We start from the raw sequence: 17922 nt of genomic DNA on the forward strand, positions 1-17922 counted from the left end.
CCATCCCTCCTTCCACCCAGTGTACCCCCCCCCCTGACTGACCCAATTCCCTCCTCCACCTATTCTCCGAGCCCCTCCCTCCATGGCAACCAGCAAGCCCCCTAGTTGTTTGCACCCCCAGCGCCTCGCCCCTGCTGCTCTCGGGGTTCCCCTCCATAGCCAGGACTCCCTCCCTTCCATCCAGGACTCCGCCCCAGTGTCAGGTTCTCAGCAGCCCCCCCCCCTTCCCACCAGCTGTGCTCCCTGCCTCTCTGACCCGGCTTTCATTTTCTCCACGTCACTCATCGCCATCTGATATACCACACCCATGCACATATATGCATGCACGCACCCAGGCATGCACACACACAGAGGCATGCACACACATACACAGGCATGCACACACAGAGAGAGGCATGCACGCCCCCAGACATGCATACACAGAGAAGCATGCACATATACACACAGAGGCATGCACACTCACAGAAGCATGCACACACGCGCACAGAGGCATGCGCACACGTGCACACACACACACACACACACTCTCCCAGGCATGCACGCACACACACATTTTAAAAATGAACCTTCCTTTTTAGAGCAGTTTTAAATTTTCGGAAAAACCATAAAGATGGTACCCATGTAAGAGGGTTCCCATCTAGCCTATTTCCCTATGATTAACGTCTCACATTACCCTGTATTGATACACTGTTAATGACTTTATTCGATTACCTCCGTTTTTACCTAATGTCTTGTTCCTGGCCCAGGATACACGTCATCCAGTCGTCACGTCTTCTTAGGCTCCTCTCGGCGCGGCCGTGCCTGGGCCGTGCCTGGGCCGTGCCTCTCCGTGGTGGCCTTGGCCTAGCCGAGGAGCGCTGCTCACCTACCATGTGTGCGTTAGGGAATCCCAGGTAGGAAGGCGGGCTCCCAGAAGACAGGGACCTGTGCCTGTCCGCCCACGGGTTCCCCAGCACCTGGAGGGTGCTCGCCACATGGTAGGTGTTCCATGAACAGCTGCAGAATGAGCGAAGTTGCTAAAGTGACTAATTCTCTTCACTGCGAGGTCTCACAGAGCCCAGCCCTTCCCACTGTGTACACAGGAAACGGGGGGAAGCCTGGCTTAACGGCCAAATGTGGGGCCTCAATCAATGTTGGAGGGAGTGCTGAATGGAGAAGCAAGAGTTCTTCCCCAGAGAGCACCACCTGCACCGCGTGAGGACACCTGGGGTGAGAGGGGCCCTGAGTGGCGGCTGGAGCCCCCCAGGTTCATTCCGGGGCAACACGTGCAGCCCATCTGCCCACTGACCAGCTGGGGAAACTGAGGCCTTAAGGAGCTGGAAACCGAGTCTGAGTGCGGGCCCCGCCTCCGGCTCCCCGAGCTCCCACCCGTGAGGGGTCAGGGACACAGGGACTGCAGTGAGGCCAGGCCCGGCCCGCCCGGCCTCGGAGGACGCTTACCTGGAGGACACGTACCTGGCCGGGGTGCGGTTCCAGCTGCGCCCCCTTCCCTCCAGCCTCTCAGCTCTCACCTGGGCCCGCACGCCTGCGGCCCCGCCCCCGAGAGGCCTCGCCCCCAGGAGGCCACGCCCACCGACGCCCGGCCCCTGAAGGCCCCGCCCACCTGACGTCCCGTCCCCAGGAGGCCACGCCCAGTCGACGCCCGGCCACACGAGGACCCGCCCACTCGACTCCACGCCCCCGTGAGGCCCCGCCCACCGCGCCACTCCTGGCAGCACCGGCGGCCCGCAGCGCCCCCTGTCGGCGGGCAGGCCCGCGCGCCTCTCGGCTCACCGTTCAGTTCCTTTTCTTGTTCCTTTAACTTTCCCTTCCCTGCTCAGTCACTCCTCTCCCGTCCCCTTCTCTCTCATTTCCTTTATCTTTCATTTATCCAACCGGGCATTCCTTCTTTCATTTATTCTTTCATGCAACAAATATTCGGTGCCAGAAACCGCTCAGACGCTGCGGGCAAGGCAAAGGCCACATTTCTGGGCCCAGCAGCTTCAGTTCTAGTGGACGAACTTTTTTTTTTTCCACCCTCGCCCACAGTTGCGATCCATGTTAGATCACGTCCCAGTATATACACGTAGAAACACACACACACACACACACACACACACACACACACACACACGACACTGAAACTCCAGTTTCACAAAACGTTGCCTCCCTGCAGGCTGTCAGCTCCTCCAGCCCTCGGGCAGCCTGTGGCCCAGCAAAGCTCGCTTGGGGAGACTTGCCTGGGTGGAGGGCGCCACCTGGTCAGCATGAGGCGGGGGGGCAGGAAGGGAGACGTGGAGGCGCGTGGAATCCGACCCACGGGCTTGGCTTTCTTGTCTTGCACAGATTTGTGTTAGGAGTGGCGCTGCTTTGGTTATAAGCAATCTGGACTCCAGTTGACTTGCAAGGGGGATTCGCATGGAAAAGGGAAGGTTTCTGCCCTGGCTGGTGTGGCTCAGTGGGTAGAACGTTGGCCTGCGGACTGAAGGATCCCGGGTTCGATTCCGGTCAAGGTTATGTGCCCGAGTTACGGGCTCGATCCCCAGTAGGGGGCGTGCAGGAGGCAGCCAGTCTCATCATTGATGTTTCTATCTCTATCCCTTTCCCTTCCTCTCTGAAATCAATAAAAATATTTTTAAAAAAAAAGAAAGAAAAGGAAAGGTTTCTTTTTTTCTTTTTTTTCTAAAAAAGGGAAGGTTTCGAACAGAAATGCTCCTTGTACTCTGACAGTCAGGACTGGCCTTGCGAATGAGGGTAGATGGTACACATGTCTACAAATTATATGAACTAAATCCGCTCCTTCTGGCTTTTGATGAAAATGTATTTGAAGTATGTAATAAGATGAAAGACTTTTTCATTTTTCAAAATGTATTGGGAAAGATGCATTGAATTACCAACATGACAATTTCCCCAATTGTTTCCGAGGGTATTGGGTTAAAGGAATTTTCCCTTAGTTCTCATTTGATCAGTCTTCATAAAGCCTTTTTGATATATTTTTCAGAAACTGTGAAGGTGAGAGGGTCTCGGGACCGAGTAAGAATCCTTTTACAAAAGAGGACCTTTCCGCAGTTCGGAGGAGGACCTGCTCCAGTGAGAGACCAATATTTCTAACGAGAGGTCAGTATACAAATTTTTAAACTTAAAAAATTTCAGCCCTATCTGGTTTGGCTCAGTGGATAGAGCGTCGGCCTGCGGACTGGAAGGTCCCAGGTTCGATTCCAGTCAAGGGCATGTACGTTGGTTGCGGGCACATCCCCAGTAGGGGGTGTGCAGGAGGCAGCTGGTCGATGTTTCTCTCTCATCGATGTTTCTAGCTCTCTATCCCTCTCCCTTCCTCTTTGTAAAAAATCAATAAAATATATTTTTTAAAAAAAAGAAACCAAGAAAAAAAATTTCAATATATTTCTTCTTTATATATATGAGAGAGATATAGAAACAATGATGACAGAGAATCATGGATCGGCTGCCTCCTGCACGCCCCACACTGGGGATCGAGCCCACAACCCGGGCATGTGCCCTGACCGGGAATCAAACCGTGACCTCCTGGTTTATAGGTCGACGCTCAGCCACTGAGCCACGCCGGCCGGATAATTTTTTAAACATTTTTAAATCTTGGTAAGATAGACATCACATGACATTAACCATCTTAGCCATTTTCACACTGTGGTGCAACCCCCACCCCCACCCACCTCCAGGACTCTTCACTTTGCAAAACCGAAACTCTGTCCCGGTTACACAATGACTCCCCAGCCCCCACCGGGGCCCGGACAACCCCTGTCCCACTTTCCGTTTCTCTGAGTCGTCCTCTCTAGGTATCTCGTGGACGCGGAGTCGCGCAGTCCTTTTCCTTTTATCGTTGGCTTATTTCATTGAGCATAATGTCCTCAAGGTCCATCCATGTCGCAGCACGTGTCAGAATTTCCTTCCTTTTTCAGGCTGAGTCACATCCCATGGTGGGTATGGACAGATATCACACTTTATCCATCAACGACATCTGGATTGCTTCCAGCGTTAGGCCATCGTGGGCAGTGCTGCAATGAACACGGATCGGTGTGTAACTCTGTCTTCGAGAGCCTGACTTTGATTCTTTCGGGTGGAGGGCCGGGAGTGGGACAGCCGGACCGTGTGAGAACTCCGCAGTGTGTTTAATTTCTTGAGGAACTGTGATGCTTTCTCCCACAGCGGCCGCACCTTTCCCTGAGCAACGCATGGATGCTCCGCTTTCTCTGCAACCTTATCTGATCACTGGGCTTTGTCCTTTATTCTGTTGAGATAATAGATTCATTCATCCATTGGTTTGATACCAAGCCAACTTTGCATCCTGTCCTATGACGGATTTTTCACTGGCCCCTCTCTGAGCACGGCTGGGTGCCCACTGGAACCGTGAGGAATAAGACTTGGAGGTGGAGGAGGGGAAGCCTGAGCAAGAAGGCAGAGCGATATGCGACTTGGGGCTTAAATCCAGGCCCTGGCAATAACTGCAAGGTCTGGGCAAACTCATTTTTATGTTTCTCAGTTGTCCGGTGAGCCTACTGGTACCTAGCTTGGTGGCTTTCCAACTTTGAAACTGTGGTTTGTTTGTTTTTTTATTGGAACCCTCAGTTAAGTATATGCTTTATTTTAGGGTCGGAACCCAGCAGGCATGCACACACATCCAAAAGAAAAGCTCACGAAACAGTACTTATGCTGCCTTTCCACGAGGCTGATCGTTTTTATTTTACTTTCTTTCCTTGCAAACAAAATAACAGTCATGGCTCGGGAGGGTGGATTTCATGACCCTCTCAGGGGTTTTGACCCAAAGTTTAAAAACTATCTCCTCGGAGGGCTCAGTGGGGTGATGGATGGAAAGGGTTTGGTCCAGAGGAGGCACCCTCAATGGAAACTTCCCAACATGCTGCCTGGAACCTTCTGGGCCTCATCTTTGCAGGGCTGGTTTCTTCTCATCCATTGGATTCTCAACTCAAATGCCCCCCCCCCCCCCCCAGAGACTGCCTCCTTTATCTCACTGGATCCTATTACCCTTACCTCCCTGGTAGAACTACCAACCTTATCTGATTACTTGGTGGCGTGTTTATGGCCTGGTGTAACCCTCCCACTTCCAGGACAGGGATCTTGTCTGTCTCGCTCATATCCCTGATCCAGTGCCTGGCAACATCATGCAGTCAATAGTTCTAGAATGAATGAATGACCACGAGGAAATGAGCAGGAGAGCATTTAAAATATATATATTGATATTGATTTCAGAGGGGAAGGGAGAGGGAGAGAGAGAAACATCAATGATGAGAATCATTGATCGGTGGCCTCCTGCACACCCCACAATGGGGATGGAGCCTACAACCCGGCCATGTGCCCTGACTGGGAATCAAACCCTGACCTCCTGGTTCATAGGTCACCGCTCAAACTTGGAGCCACATCCCATTGGGCCACACGGGCCAAGCAAACAGGAGAGCATTTGAATCAAATATAAATGTAGTCGAGTTGCACAGATTTTTTTTTTTATAGTTTTAGGTATTGGGGTGCTTTGTTTGCCTCCTTTATGATTTATGAAAGTGGTAGTGAGAAAAAAGTAATCAAGGGAGAAAAGTTTGCTTACGGGGTTGGCTATCTAGGAAAGAGGTACTATACCCATTATTTGGGGTTCTAGTTAGTTCTGAACCTATTTCCCCATGCGTCCTAGAGGGAGGGCAAGCTCGTTGATTTCTGATGCCCTTGTCAACGACCGGAACACTGCCTGGAAGGTAGTGGGCGCTCAATAAATATTTCAGGAATGAAAGAATCAAGCTGCAAACTAGAAAGGAAGAGCCTAAGAACCGGCTGGGTCAGGCTGCAGTTCCTCCCCGGGGCAGGAGGCGGCGCTAGCGTCACACCAGCCCGGACGCCGGCCGTTCTTGGCCCCTCCGGCTGACCGTCCAACCCCGTGCCCCGAGGCCAGGGCGGGAGTTAGCCAATAGGAAGCCGTCTTAGTTGTGAGGTGGGACAGAGCTACCCTATGAGCGCAGCGGGTCTAGGTAAGGGGCGGGGCGACGAGGCGGGGCCGGGAGGAGCGGTTAGAGGTGGGAGTCGGTGTCGCGGGCCGGGCGGGGCTGCGGAGCTGCGATGCGGGCGGGAGCGCGTCCGTGACCGGAGCTGCCGGCCGACATGAACTCGCTGGAGCAGGCGGAAGGTATGGGCCGCCCGGACGCGGCCCGGGCTCGCCCCGGAAGCCGGCGGGGCTCCGGAGGGGCTGTAGCCGCGGGACCCCGCCCCGGGAAGAGGAGGCCGCGTGGGGTGGCCCGGACGCGGCCCGGAGCACGGGGGGGCGCGAGGGGCCCGGCCTGGGGGCCAAGGGGCTGCGGGACCCGGACGGACGCGGGGGGCGCGCGCGGCCGCTGGGGGGGCGTTGCGGCCGCTGCCCCCGGGCCCGGTTTCCACCCGAGCTCCCGTGCGGGGCTGTTTCTAATTCATTGGTGGACGTTCGCACTTCCGTTTGCGAGTCCCCTCGCTTTATTCCGATAAGCCCGGGAGGTGTAGCCCTCGACCCTTGATTTCGAAAACCCCGTGGGTTGTACCCCTCGTTCCTTTACCTGCATTTTACTCCCCAAACCCCGTGGGTTGGAACCCTCACTCCATCTTTATTTTGGAAACCCCGTGGGTTGGAACCCTCACTCCTTTTACCTGCATTTGACTCTGAAAACCCCGTGGGTTTGGACCCCCAATTCCTGCCGTGGTTTCTGGTAACTGCCGGGGTCAGGGGTTGCCTCTCGGTTTCCTTTATAAAAAAGTTTAAGAAGCGCGATCGTGGGAGCGACACCTCCCCCCCCCAACCCTGCTCATTCGCGGGGGCACCTTGGACGCCCCCCGGCTCGAGAGGGCGTCCGGGCGTCGGTGGAGCCGAGGTCCCCTCTCCCCACGTTCGGGGGCAGCGAGGGCGGGAGGGGAGGGGGCTGCCTGCGCCCTCGGTGGTTTCCGATGCCCTTGTCCTCGACCCGGACACCGCCTGTAGGTAGCGGGCGCCCCGTCAGTACTGAGCCCCGTTAGCGGGTTCCAAGTCGCAGAGGCTTGGCCGTTGGTTAGACGGCGGGGCGAGCCCTCGGGATCGGGTGCCCGTGTCCCCGGAGACGGGGGAGACCTGGGTGCGGGGGGACGAGGTCCTTCCGTCTGATGGGAAGTCCGCGGCTCCAGCAGAATCAGAACTCCACCGGGTTGTGACGCTTCCATTTGCACGCCCCCCCCCCCCCCCCAAGCTCCTAGCCTCTGGCCCCGGTGGAGGCTGCCCCACATACCATTTCCCGAAGCTTCTGAGCGTGAACCAGCCGGTGCCCTTAGGTGTGACATTGCAGCTAAGGAGACGGGATGTGTCGGTCAGGCGCTTAACGCCGCGGTAGGAAAGGGAGCAGGCGGTGCAGCCATGCCTGTGAGTTGGGGTGCAGCGTCCATCCCTCATCTCCGGGACCCGCACCAGCAGGAGGAGCTAACGGGGACGGCAATCTCTCTGCCTAGATCTCAAGGCTTTCGAGAGGCGACTCACGGAATACATTCATTGCTTGCAACCTGCCACTGGGCGCTGGAGAAGTAAGTGCCGGGTGCTTTTGTTTTTTAAAGGGGAAATGGACTGACAGTGGATACTTTTCTCCCTGCCTCGCAGTGATCTACTTTTATGTAAAGCCTGAGTAACAAAAACACTGGCTTTACTGAACCATAGGTGTTTCCTTTTGTTTCCACAGTTTCTAAATGTATTTAGCATCGGAAACAATGCACTGTAAAGAAATTTTTAAGAAAGGGAACTGGCCACCCCGAAGAATAATCTTTTTTTTTTTTTAACATTTAAAAAAATATATTTTTTATTGATTTCAGAGAAGAGAGGAGAGGGAGAGAGGGATGGGAGAGAATCATTGATTGGCTGCCTCCTGCATGCCCCCTATTGGGGATTGAGCCTGAAACTGGGGCATATGCCCTGACCGGGCATCGAACCGTGACCTCTTGGTTCATAGGTCAACACTCAACAATTAAGCCACACCACCCAGGCTGAAGAATAATCCTTGTGGTTGAATTTTCATTTTCCCATTAAAATAGACATACTTTTATTTTTTTATTGAACAAATATTACAAATTTGATAGACAACACATATGATAAAATTCTCAGTAGCCTGTTTAGCAGTTTTACACTTTACCTGCAAATGATTGGAATAAAGTTTTGTTAAGGAAAAAAATATTTATCATGTATAGAGTGGGGCAAAATAGGTTTTTTACAGTTGTGAGTGCAAAACAGTTTATTCTTGTATTATTATTTCCCTAGAGGCCTGGTGCACAAAATTCATGCACCAGGCCTGCAGTCCAGGACCCCTTGGGGGATGTTTGCCTGCCAGTTTTCTTCTGACTACTTTTTTTTTTTTTTTAATATATTTTATTGATTTTTTACAGAGAAGAAGGAAGAGGGACAGAGAGTTAGAAACATCGATGAGAGAGATCGATCAGCTGCCTCCTGCACGCCCCCCACTGGGGATGTGCCCGCAACCAAGGTACATGCCCTTGACCGGAATCGAACCTGGGACCCTTGAGTCTGCAGGCCGACGCTCTATCCACTGAGCCAAACCGGTTAGGGCTCTTCTGACTACTTTTAAGATGTTCTCTGCCTTTGTTAATTTTTGTAGTTTCCCTCTAATGCACCCAGGTATTAATTTTCTTTCTCCTCGCAGTCCAGGACCCTTCAGGGGATGTCTGATTGCTGGCTTAGGACATCCCTGCTGGCAGTTGGACATCCCTCTTGCAGTCCAGGACCCCTGGCTCCTTACTGCCCACCGGCCTGCTGCTCCTTAGATGCTCCCACCACCGCCGCTGCGCTCACCAGCCGTGAGCCCGGCTACTGGCTGAGCGGCACTCCCCCTGTGGGAGTGCACTGACCACCAGGGGGCAGCTCCTGCATTGAGTGTCTGTCCCCTAGTGGTCAACGTGCATCATAGCAACCAGTCGTTCTGGTTGTTCTGGTCGTTCCACCATAACGGTCGCTTAGGGTTTTATTATGTAGATTATTTTCCATAAGAATAACTGTAAACCTACTTTTGCCCCACTCTGTACTTGCAAAGGTTATGAAATTCATTGGTTTTGACAGCATGGTTATGCTGCTTAAGAGCCTAACCTAGAAAAAAATTTCACATTTTTACTGTCTATTCACAAATATCATGAATATTGCAAAATATGATTAGAAAGAATTGAGGTTACTGCCCAGTGGAAACATAAGCACATACAGGCAAATGTACAAATGATGACGTCGGCAAACAGAACGCTTTGCTGACTTATGTTGGGGCCAGTCTTAATTTCTTGGAGGTTTATTGTTGAACCTGATTCCTGCCAAGAAAGAAGTACAGCCCCCATCAGGGACATGCTGCGCTTCGAGTGTCACTCGGTAGTGGGGCCAAAAGTAGTGAAGGTACAGGTCTCCCAGGTCAAGATTTCTCATGTACTTTTTATTACATCTGTTTGCAAAGTTTTAATCCTATGCCCTGAGAATTCTCATTGGTCAGAATTCACAAGTAGTGATTTTTTCCGGTTCTCTGGTTTACTTAGGATTACCCCCCAAACCTTGTTTCACTGCTACTTGAGAATCTTTTAAAATATATGTGATGCTGCCCTTGCTTATAAAATGCAGCACAGTGACCATGCTTTACCTCTCCTGGTTGTGGTCTCAGTGCTTACCTGTAAGTGACAGCATGGTTAATGTGTGTGTATAAAAGTAGGTGTCTGAGCATCCCCTACTTGGCTTATTTACAATAAAACTGTACTGGAGTATATTTATTGGAAACAATAATTATAGGATATTGAACTTAATCCGTTCTGAGCTGAGAACTAATTTTGAAATTTTGATTGTCATTAAATACTTAAAATGAGATTGTTTTTCTGTGATTTGCCTCTTCTTAAAATAAATTGCCAGGACTTCTAGACAATTAAGGATTTAATATATTCCCATTGCTCTCTGAAGCTTGAGCTCTACATTTTAAAACTGTGTGTCCCAGCTGGAAGTCAGTAACTATTGATCAGAATATTAACTAGGCCGTGGCGCCTTTTCATTATTTTTTCAGTAATGCCACTTACCAAGTTTTACTTATGATTTATTTAGAACGTTTAAAAATAATTCTAGCAAAGTGGGGAGAGAGAAACCTTATCTAAGACTCACTATCAGTCATTTCTACCCCCACCTTCGAGTCCCTTAAAGAAAATCCGATCCCGATTCGGGTGCTCCATACACACGGAGTCACACTGACCTTTGTTTAATGAAACAGCAGTGGTCTGCAAGGCAAACCCTTTAGTGGGAATTCACGGTGCATTCATAAAGGGGGCTTTGTTTGGTTGGTTACATTGGAAAATGAGAGGGGTTTTGTTTTGCTTTTTATTTGAATTTGCAAAATCAGTACAAAACACTGGAAGTTATAACGTAGAATCTTAAAGTTTTACCAGCTTGTTTTATTGCTTTAATTTCATTAACTTTCATACGTCTGACTAAAGTAACGAGGGGAACAGCGTTATCCACAGTAACTCAGGTCACAGGTGTAGAATTCCTCGGGTTCATGCAAGCCCCCGATGCCGTTTCCTCAAGCGCGCTGCCTTTGGCTGTCATTGATCAGTAGCTGATGGCAGCAGTGTCACCTGCTCAGAGCTCATTCCTTACTAATTTTGTGTTTATCTCTCATCAGTGCTTCTTATAGTGGTATCTGTCTGTACGGCTACTGGTGCCTGGAACTGGTTAATAGACCCCGAGACACAAAAGGTAGAAGTTTTGATTTAAAATCTTTAATACATTAAATGCGATACTGGCTTCATTGAAAGTGTTAGATGCTGCTGCCTGTTACTACTAACAGAGATAATTAATCATCATGTTAAAAACATGCCTTGCATTCATGTGCTGCAGAAAATCTCGGGCTGGCTATTGGGAATTACGTATCTTTACAGGGGAAAAGGCCTAAGAAATATAACTCCACTGTGACTACTCACTCATTTCTGAACTTGCGTGCCGCTTTCCGTGTCTCATCTGTCCCTGTTTTTACGTCCCTGGGTTTATAACATAGTCTTCGTTCTGCTTCAGTTAGTGTCCTCGGGGCCAGCTCTCACGAATTACAAAACAACATTTTCTCCTCTGAGCTCCCTTTGTTAATACCTTTCCTCACCCCGTACAGCATTGAGGCGGCCTGGTAGGAAGCAAGTGATAAAATAGCACAATATAAATGTAATAAAAAGTCAAGACTAGAAATTAATTCGACTTGGAGGACAAAACCAGGAAGGATCCCAGGTCACGGACAGTGTAGCCATGTGCACCAGCACAGTTTCCAGAATTGAGTTACAGATTAGCCTCGGAGGCACCCAATCAATAAGGTCACAGCCAGTTCCACGGTTTTCATTGTCTGGGAAGATATACGTATAGGTTTCTTAGCTAGCAAAGCGTTTATTTCCTTAGTGTTTATCTCCAAAAAAATTTCCTGCCTGAAGTTTAATATAGGAAACACCGAGAGCTCCCGTTGGGCACTGCCGGGAGTATCCCTCTACCAGTGCAATAACGGTTCAGAATGTTATTTCTCGAAGCGTCCTTTGATGAAAGCTGGCAGCGTGCCTCTCACATTCTGCCTCTTTCTACTAACCTGGCTCTTCATTTCCAGCTCGGGCTTTTTTATTAGAGAAGCAGTCGTCTCCAATTTATCAGTGAAGTCCGCCCGCCCCCCCCCCACCCCCCGCCCCTTGCAGCTTTATTTATGTAATAATGTAAATTTATTTAAATTTATGTAAAAACGTTGTTTATGTAAAAATTTATAATTTTCACAAATCTTAATCCCACTTCCCCATTATAAACTGGAATTAGGTCGCCCATTTCAGTAGCTGCATGTATGACCTTTTATACAGGAGAAGAGCCTGCTAGGAAGGCATGTCAGCAGGCTGCGCGGCAGCTCAGGCAGCCGGGGCTCCTTAGCATGTAGTCTCCTGCCTGGATCCACTGGGGGGGGGTTGTAATAAGCAGGGGAGGTTGGTGATGGAATTTTATGTTAATAGAGGGCTTTTGTGGCAGAACGGAAACTCTCCTGTGTGTTCATTTATAAAAGCCCGATCTTAAGGCTGCACTTGGTACTCATCTGTAGGGGAAGAGGGAAGGAAGCTGCAAGAAGATTGAAAAAGGTCTGTCCTGGGAAATGAAGCTGACTTCTAATTGGGAAAAATACAAGCTGATTTTCAGCTAGTTGAGATCTTAATAAAACACAGAATTAAATGTAATTTGAAATAGGCCCAAAACTCTGTAGTTAATATGATTTTCTAAATTAGGTGAGAATGTGAGGATTAGCCTAAGGGTTGGCTCTGTATATTTTAGTATTTAATAAGCTCCAACCTGACAAGCCTTTTCAATAGCAATTGTGTCTGTGGCCCGAGATGCAGACGCAAAGCCAGTGGCCAGCTGGAGGGAGGCGGGAGAGGGACCTGGCAAACCGGGAAACACGGGCCCCGGATCTAAGGACGCTGCTGCTTGGAGGCGGTCGGTTGTGGCCACGGAGGAGAGCAGGCTGGCACCGGCTGGTCTCATTAAAGTGAAAGCACAAAACTGTGTGTGCTGACTGCGCAGGCACATAAAGCAGCTGGCCCGTGGGGATTCGCTGTCCTCAGGTTGTGAGAAGACAGGCCTCTGGAATCGTGATCTTCCTTCAGGAGCTCATCCTTCTGGGAGCTTCGTCCTGACGTTCCCAGCCTCTCATTGCTTCGTTTGACAAGTTTATTTAACCGGGACCATGCCAGGCCGTCTGCCAGGTGCTTCCATAAGTTCAGGCTTTGTCCTGAAACGGGTGCGCACCTCGTGGTGTGCCAGGGGGCGCAGAGGCCCTGAGCTGGATTCCCTCGCTCCCCCTTACTTCCTGGTCCACTTGATTTCTGTTGCCAGACCCAATATTGGGCTTCTCTCCTTCCGTCGGCTTCCCTGTCCCCCAGGAGTCTGGTTTCAGTGCCTGCTTGTTTTCCGAACGTGGCTCCTGGACGCCTGCCCCTCCACATGGTCTTAGTGTCGTGGGTGGTCCTGTTTTCTGCTATCGACTGAGGGTCCAGATCTGACTCCCCCTTTTTTCTCCTGAACTCTGCTTCCTTACGGGTAGCTGCCCGTTGTTTTTCCCTGCTGGAGGGTCCCGTGGCCATCGGAATCTCAGTGGCTTCAAAAGCAAACGCATCGCTGCTGCAGGGAGGAAGGGGAGGCTGGAGTTGAGTATAGAGGATGTGCAGGATTAGCCGGGTGGAGAGGCGAGAGGAAGAGGGCAGCGTATGTGCCCGTGCGGCAGGACGCGACTCCACGGGGCCAGGCTGCGCATGGCACAGTCTGCCCAAGTCCTGAGGAAGCTGTTTAACAGGGAACTTTTTAACTAGATCACGTGTGACTTGTGTTTTCATTGAGATCAAGTCCTCTTCACTCCACAAGACTCGTGTGGTGGAGCACGAGCTGCCTCAGATGTTGGGAAAGCCCCGCACAGCACCGGGTCCCTCTCAGGGGACGTAAGCGTGTGTGCTTTTCACCGGCCTCGCCCTGAGGGCTCAGTAGATAGTTGTGGGAGGGTGGCTTTTCATTACAGGAATGAACTTGTAGTGGTTCGGGTATTTGGAATGAATGGAGGGAATATTACTATATTGTCTTGCTGCATTGAAGATATAAAACATACGTGTTTTCATTTTTATTGCATAGCAATACAGAGAACTGGCATTATCGGAAGTCTTCAAATGCCCATATCTTAGATGATTAAGATGTTACATATGTGTATGCATGAGTGGAGAGGTAGGACGGAACCTGTGTTGTTGGAGATTTTTAACATTTTTCTATGGCAAACCCTTCTTTCCAGGTGTCCTTCCTCACGTCCTTGTGGAATCACCCGTTTTTCACCATCAGCTGCATCACTCTGATAGGCCTGTTCTTTGCTGGGATTCACAAGAGAGTCGTCGCTCCCTCCATGTATCCTTTACTCGCTGAGTTTGCTCGGAACGAAGATGAGGCGCCTTCTCGGCGAGTGGGGCGTCCTTAACGCCTCTGATAAATGACAGGTTTTCCTTTAACCACGTTTTTCAGTATCGCCGCGCGGTGTCGAACTATATTGGCAGAATACAACATGTCTTGTGATGACGTAAGTATTTTCTTCATTTGAAAAGTACGGACATGTGAAAGGACTCTGTTTTTGCTTAAGTTAAACAAGCATTAACAATAATTGTCTCCATAGAATTAATAGTGGGAATATTCCTTATCGCATTGATTCTAAGACTTTTTAACTATTTCAGCCTCTGAAATTGAGATGTATTCAATCAGCGGTGTCTTACCATTAAATTGGTAGAACTGACGGTTTAATTTTTCTTGATGCAAAATCATGATGCATCTCTTCTCACATTCCAGCCGTTGGTTAACATTGTAACTTGAGGGAATTAAAGTTTACTGTCGGGAAAATAAAAGTTCAGTTCAACTTTGAAAAAATTAATAAAAAGTAAAATTTACTGCTGGAAAAAGAAATGCTTTTGTCAGATACATTGTTTTATTCATACTTTATGTATGCACTGTGGTAAAGCACATAAATTAGTCCAATTACACTAATTTTATCCAGTTGATTGGCTGTTTTTTAAGTAACCAGGGAACGGGGAATACATCAAATAGAGATTGTACATGTGTGTTTTAAAGTAATAAAGACTTTGGAAGAAAGCGCCACGCAGAGAAAACTTTGAAAGATCATTTCATTGCTTAATCTTGACTAAACATAGAGAGGTGTTCTAATACCCTTCAGGGGCCCTTTGAGGTTTATAGATAAACGGTGGTGTTTTTAACAGAACTGTGTATTTAAAAACTTGATTTTTTACTGTTACAGACAGGAAAACTGATTCTGAAACCCAGGCCTCATGTTCAGTGACAGTCTGCAGTCACTGCCGGGACCTACAGCAGCCTTTCTTCGGAGAAGCGGCACAGCCGAGCCATCAGGGTTCCCGTGCCGTTGGATGTGGACGGTCAGAGCCACAGCCGACAGGACGTGTGCAATATTTACCCAGAGAGCTTGACGGTGGGACTCCCAGGAGCAGCGCTGGTACCGCGGGCTGTTTGCGTATCAGTATTAGTGTCACTTTAGTACTTCAGATCCTGCAGCGGTCGTTGCAGGTGAAGTATGTGTGTATGTTACTAAGTTAAACTTAGAAACAGAACCTCATCCAGTTTTTATGATGTATTTTTGCAAACTACTGTAAATAGCAAATCAATGCCAATGTCAAAGAGGAGAGCGTCATGCGGACTTGGTTCTCCTGCACCAGTATTTCAGGAACGCCAGCTTGCCGGCTCCGCGGCTCTTAAAAACCTACTGTGAGTGTAGCGGTGCCTGTCCTTCCACTCCTCTCAGTCAGAATGCGAGAACCACCTAGTTGGGCTTGGACTGAGGAAAACTCATCTTCATTATGTTGCAAGAAATCACAGATGTTTTGAGAAACAATTTTTGTTAAACCAGATAGTGAACTTCAGCCACTATGGGGAGATATTTTCCTATTCATTGTTTTCATTTAATGCTAAATTTACTTTATATTTTAAAAATAATTTTAAGAACACTCCAGAGGCTTCTGAAAATACCAGTTTAGTTATGAATTATGTATTGTCTGGGAATTTGATGGTTATTGTTTTAGATAATTGGGATTTTATGCTGTGGTCAACGTGCCGTTGCACTAGGATTGCACAGTGTCCTTGATCATCCACTCCGTCACAGGAGGACTGAGGGCGGTGCCACCAACGAGAGTACAATTCTCACTGTTTGGAGAGTGTTATTGACATACTGTGTATGCATATTAGCCACATGTACTATATAACCTAGAATTAAAGTATTGGGATTGCTGTAAATATTTTAAAAACTGAACGTGCCTTTTACCTGTTTATTAGAAGATTTTGAGAAGGTTTAAATTATTTCAAGAGCAATCTTTTAAATTTCATTTGACATAAAGCTGTAAATTCAGTAATAGGACAAAAACTTTTTAACCAGGCTACCATTTCATGAAACGTGTTCATCCTGGCTTTCACGTGCATCAGGTTTTATTCTTTGAACTGTAGCAATAAAACCCTCTGCTCCTAAGAAGTCTTAAGAGGGTATTCTCTGTATTCTGCGTTGTTTTATTTTCTGTAAATTTTGTAGGTAAATATGTGCATAAAAATAAAGACTTTATATATAATCGGTGATTGGGCTTTTTCCTTGGTTTATTGTAACTCAATACAGGCTAGCTCCAAATGAGCTATTTTATTTTAATCCTGTCAGTAGAGCAAATTTCCAGTAGCACTTGTACATACCCCATTTATTCAGCTATAACTTTGTCTTCCTCATTGTCTAGTAACATTTGGCTCTTAATCAGGAAGTGCAGGTTTTCTCAAACTTGCATTTCCAGCTTCCTGCAAGAGGATAAGTTGGACGTAGATAATAGTGTGGTAAAGGCCTGGGGAGGGAGTGGGAGCAGAAGATGGGGGTCAGTGGGGAGAAAAGGGGGTATCTGTAATACTTTCAACAGTAACGATTAAAAAGAGGAACTTGTTAGGTCCTTAGATCTTTCTGGAGTTATCAGCTACTTTGAGTATTTTGATTAAAGCTGTGCAACTTCTCCCCTAGAAGGATAGGCTGTGTCCATGCACACACTTTGCATGCATTTGGAGAGGATTTCCCAGACTTCCTGGCACCAGCCTCCTTGGAGTCCATTGGCTCCAAGAAAGAAACTTTTGCAAAAGGTTTTTCACACTTTTACTTCGAGCAGAAAAATTCGTTTTCCAAGCAAACCTTGACTCTGGTTGAAATAGGCCCAAGGGTTGTTGCCAAGTTAGTTTCTCCTCGCCACTGCCCTCACCCTCATACCTGCTTCCACACTACCAGGTAGGTATTAGTGGAGGCTAGTCCTCTGATTTTACAGGCGGGGCAGACAGCCTCAGGTTTTCAAAGTGACTTTAGATCCCAATGACTTGGTAAAGACAGAGGCAGCACCAGAACCCACGTCTCTGGACTCAGATAGAAAGGATGTGTGAGTATGTGCGTGGGTGTTGGACTTAATTCATGAGCTATTACAATGTTATGGTTAGGAACACGGGCTACGCCAGGCGGGATTTGAATCTCAGATCTGCTCCTTGCAACTTTCCTTTCCTCATTTATCCTGGGTCGATAAAATGCAGGGTGGGGCATAAGGAAGTTTACAGTTGTGAGCACGCAAAACACAGTTTATTCTTGTATTATTATTTATTGTATTATTTTCCATACAAATGACTGTAAACCTGCTTTTGCCCAACCCTGTATAGGGTTGGTCAGTCTCTCAGGTTTATAGAATATTAAACATGTTAATTCATGTAAAGCACTTGGCTACAAAGTCACTGCTTAATAAATCTGTTAAATCCTAAAAGTTAAAAAAAAAAAAGATCCCACTGTTACAACCTTACCCAATGTCAATATCTCAGTTGAAATCAACATGAGGGAATTCAGTCTGTATTTTGAACTAAGCAAACTTCTGAATAGTGGATTAAATGCAAGAGAAAGGACATTCGGCCTCTAATGTAGTGCTTATTATGTGCCAGTCTCTGTTCTTAGCACCTTTAACACTAACACTTAATCCTATGACAACTGCATTAGGTATATTTTATTATGTCTCCATTTCACTGATGAGGAAACTGAGGCAGGAAGATGAAGGAACTTCTTAAAGGAGCCCATTCTGAAATATTAGCTGGGATTTGTCTATGTCAGGAGTTGTGCTAGGCACCAGGGACACTAAATCCTCGTTCATCTTTTTTTGAGCACCTCCTGTACCTTAGGCTTGGTGTTAGGTGCTTTACATAATCTCATTTAAGCCTCACAATAACCTTGCTAGTTAGGTATCCTTAATCCCATTTGATTATTATGGAAATTAAATTTGATAATTTGGCGAGGTTCAGTCGCAATAAACCGCACCAGCTGGTGGGAGGTGCATCCCGTATTACCATTC

General features: G+C 48.2%; 1 protein-coding gene across 2 annotated transcripts; it reads left to right on the plus strand.

Moving 5' to 3' along the window:
- The first annotated feature begins 6029 nt into the window (after positions 1-6029).
- On the plus strand, positions 6030-16150 carry CNEP1R1 (CTD nuclear envelope phosphatase 1 regulatory subunit 1). Of its 2 annotated transcripts, XM_006107476.3 has the most exons (6): positions 6030-6142; positions 7459-7530; positions 10647-10720; positions 13806-13915; positions 14030-14084; positions 14811-16150. In XM_006107476.3, exons 1-6 carry the CDS (start codon positions 6118-6120, stop codon positions 14850-14852), a joined length of 378 nt encoding a protein of 125 aa, XP_006107538.1. In that variant the 5' UTR covers positions 6030-6117; the 3' UTR covers positions 14853-16150. The 2 variants fall into 2 exon arrangements, with proteins under 2 accessions (XP_006107538.1, XP_023603994.1); XM_023748226.1 differs by lacking the exon at positions 7459-7530 and having other exon boundaries at positions 6039-6142.
- The last annotated feature ends 1772 nt before the right edge of the window (positions 16151-17922 follow it).

This window comes from Myotis lucifugus, unplaced genomic scaffold, assembly GCF_000147115.1.
Source record: "Myotis lucifugus unplaced genomic scaffold, Myoluc2.0 scaffold_1209, whole genome shotgun sequence".
NCBI classification, from domain to species: domain Eukaryota; kingdom Metazoa; phylum Chordata; class Mammalia; order Chiroptera; family Vespertilionidae; genus Myotis; species Myotis lucifugus.

Coding starts and splice junctions, on each gene's coding strand:
- CNEP1R1 (XM_006107476.3), top strand. CDS start 6,118: ATGAACTCGCTGGAGCAGGCGGAAG. Junction 6,143..7,458: donor CTCGCTGGAGCAGGCGGAAG/GTATGGGCCGCC, acceptor CTCTCTGCCTAG/ATCTCAAGGCTTTCGAGAGG. Junction 14,085..14,810: donor ACAACATGTCTTGTGATGAC/GTAAGTATTTTC, acceptor TTACTGTTACAG/ACAGGAAAACTGATTCTGAA.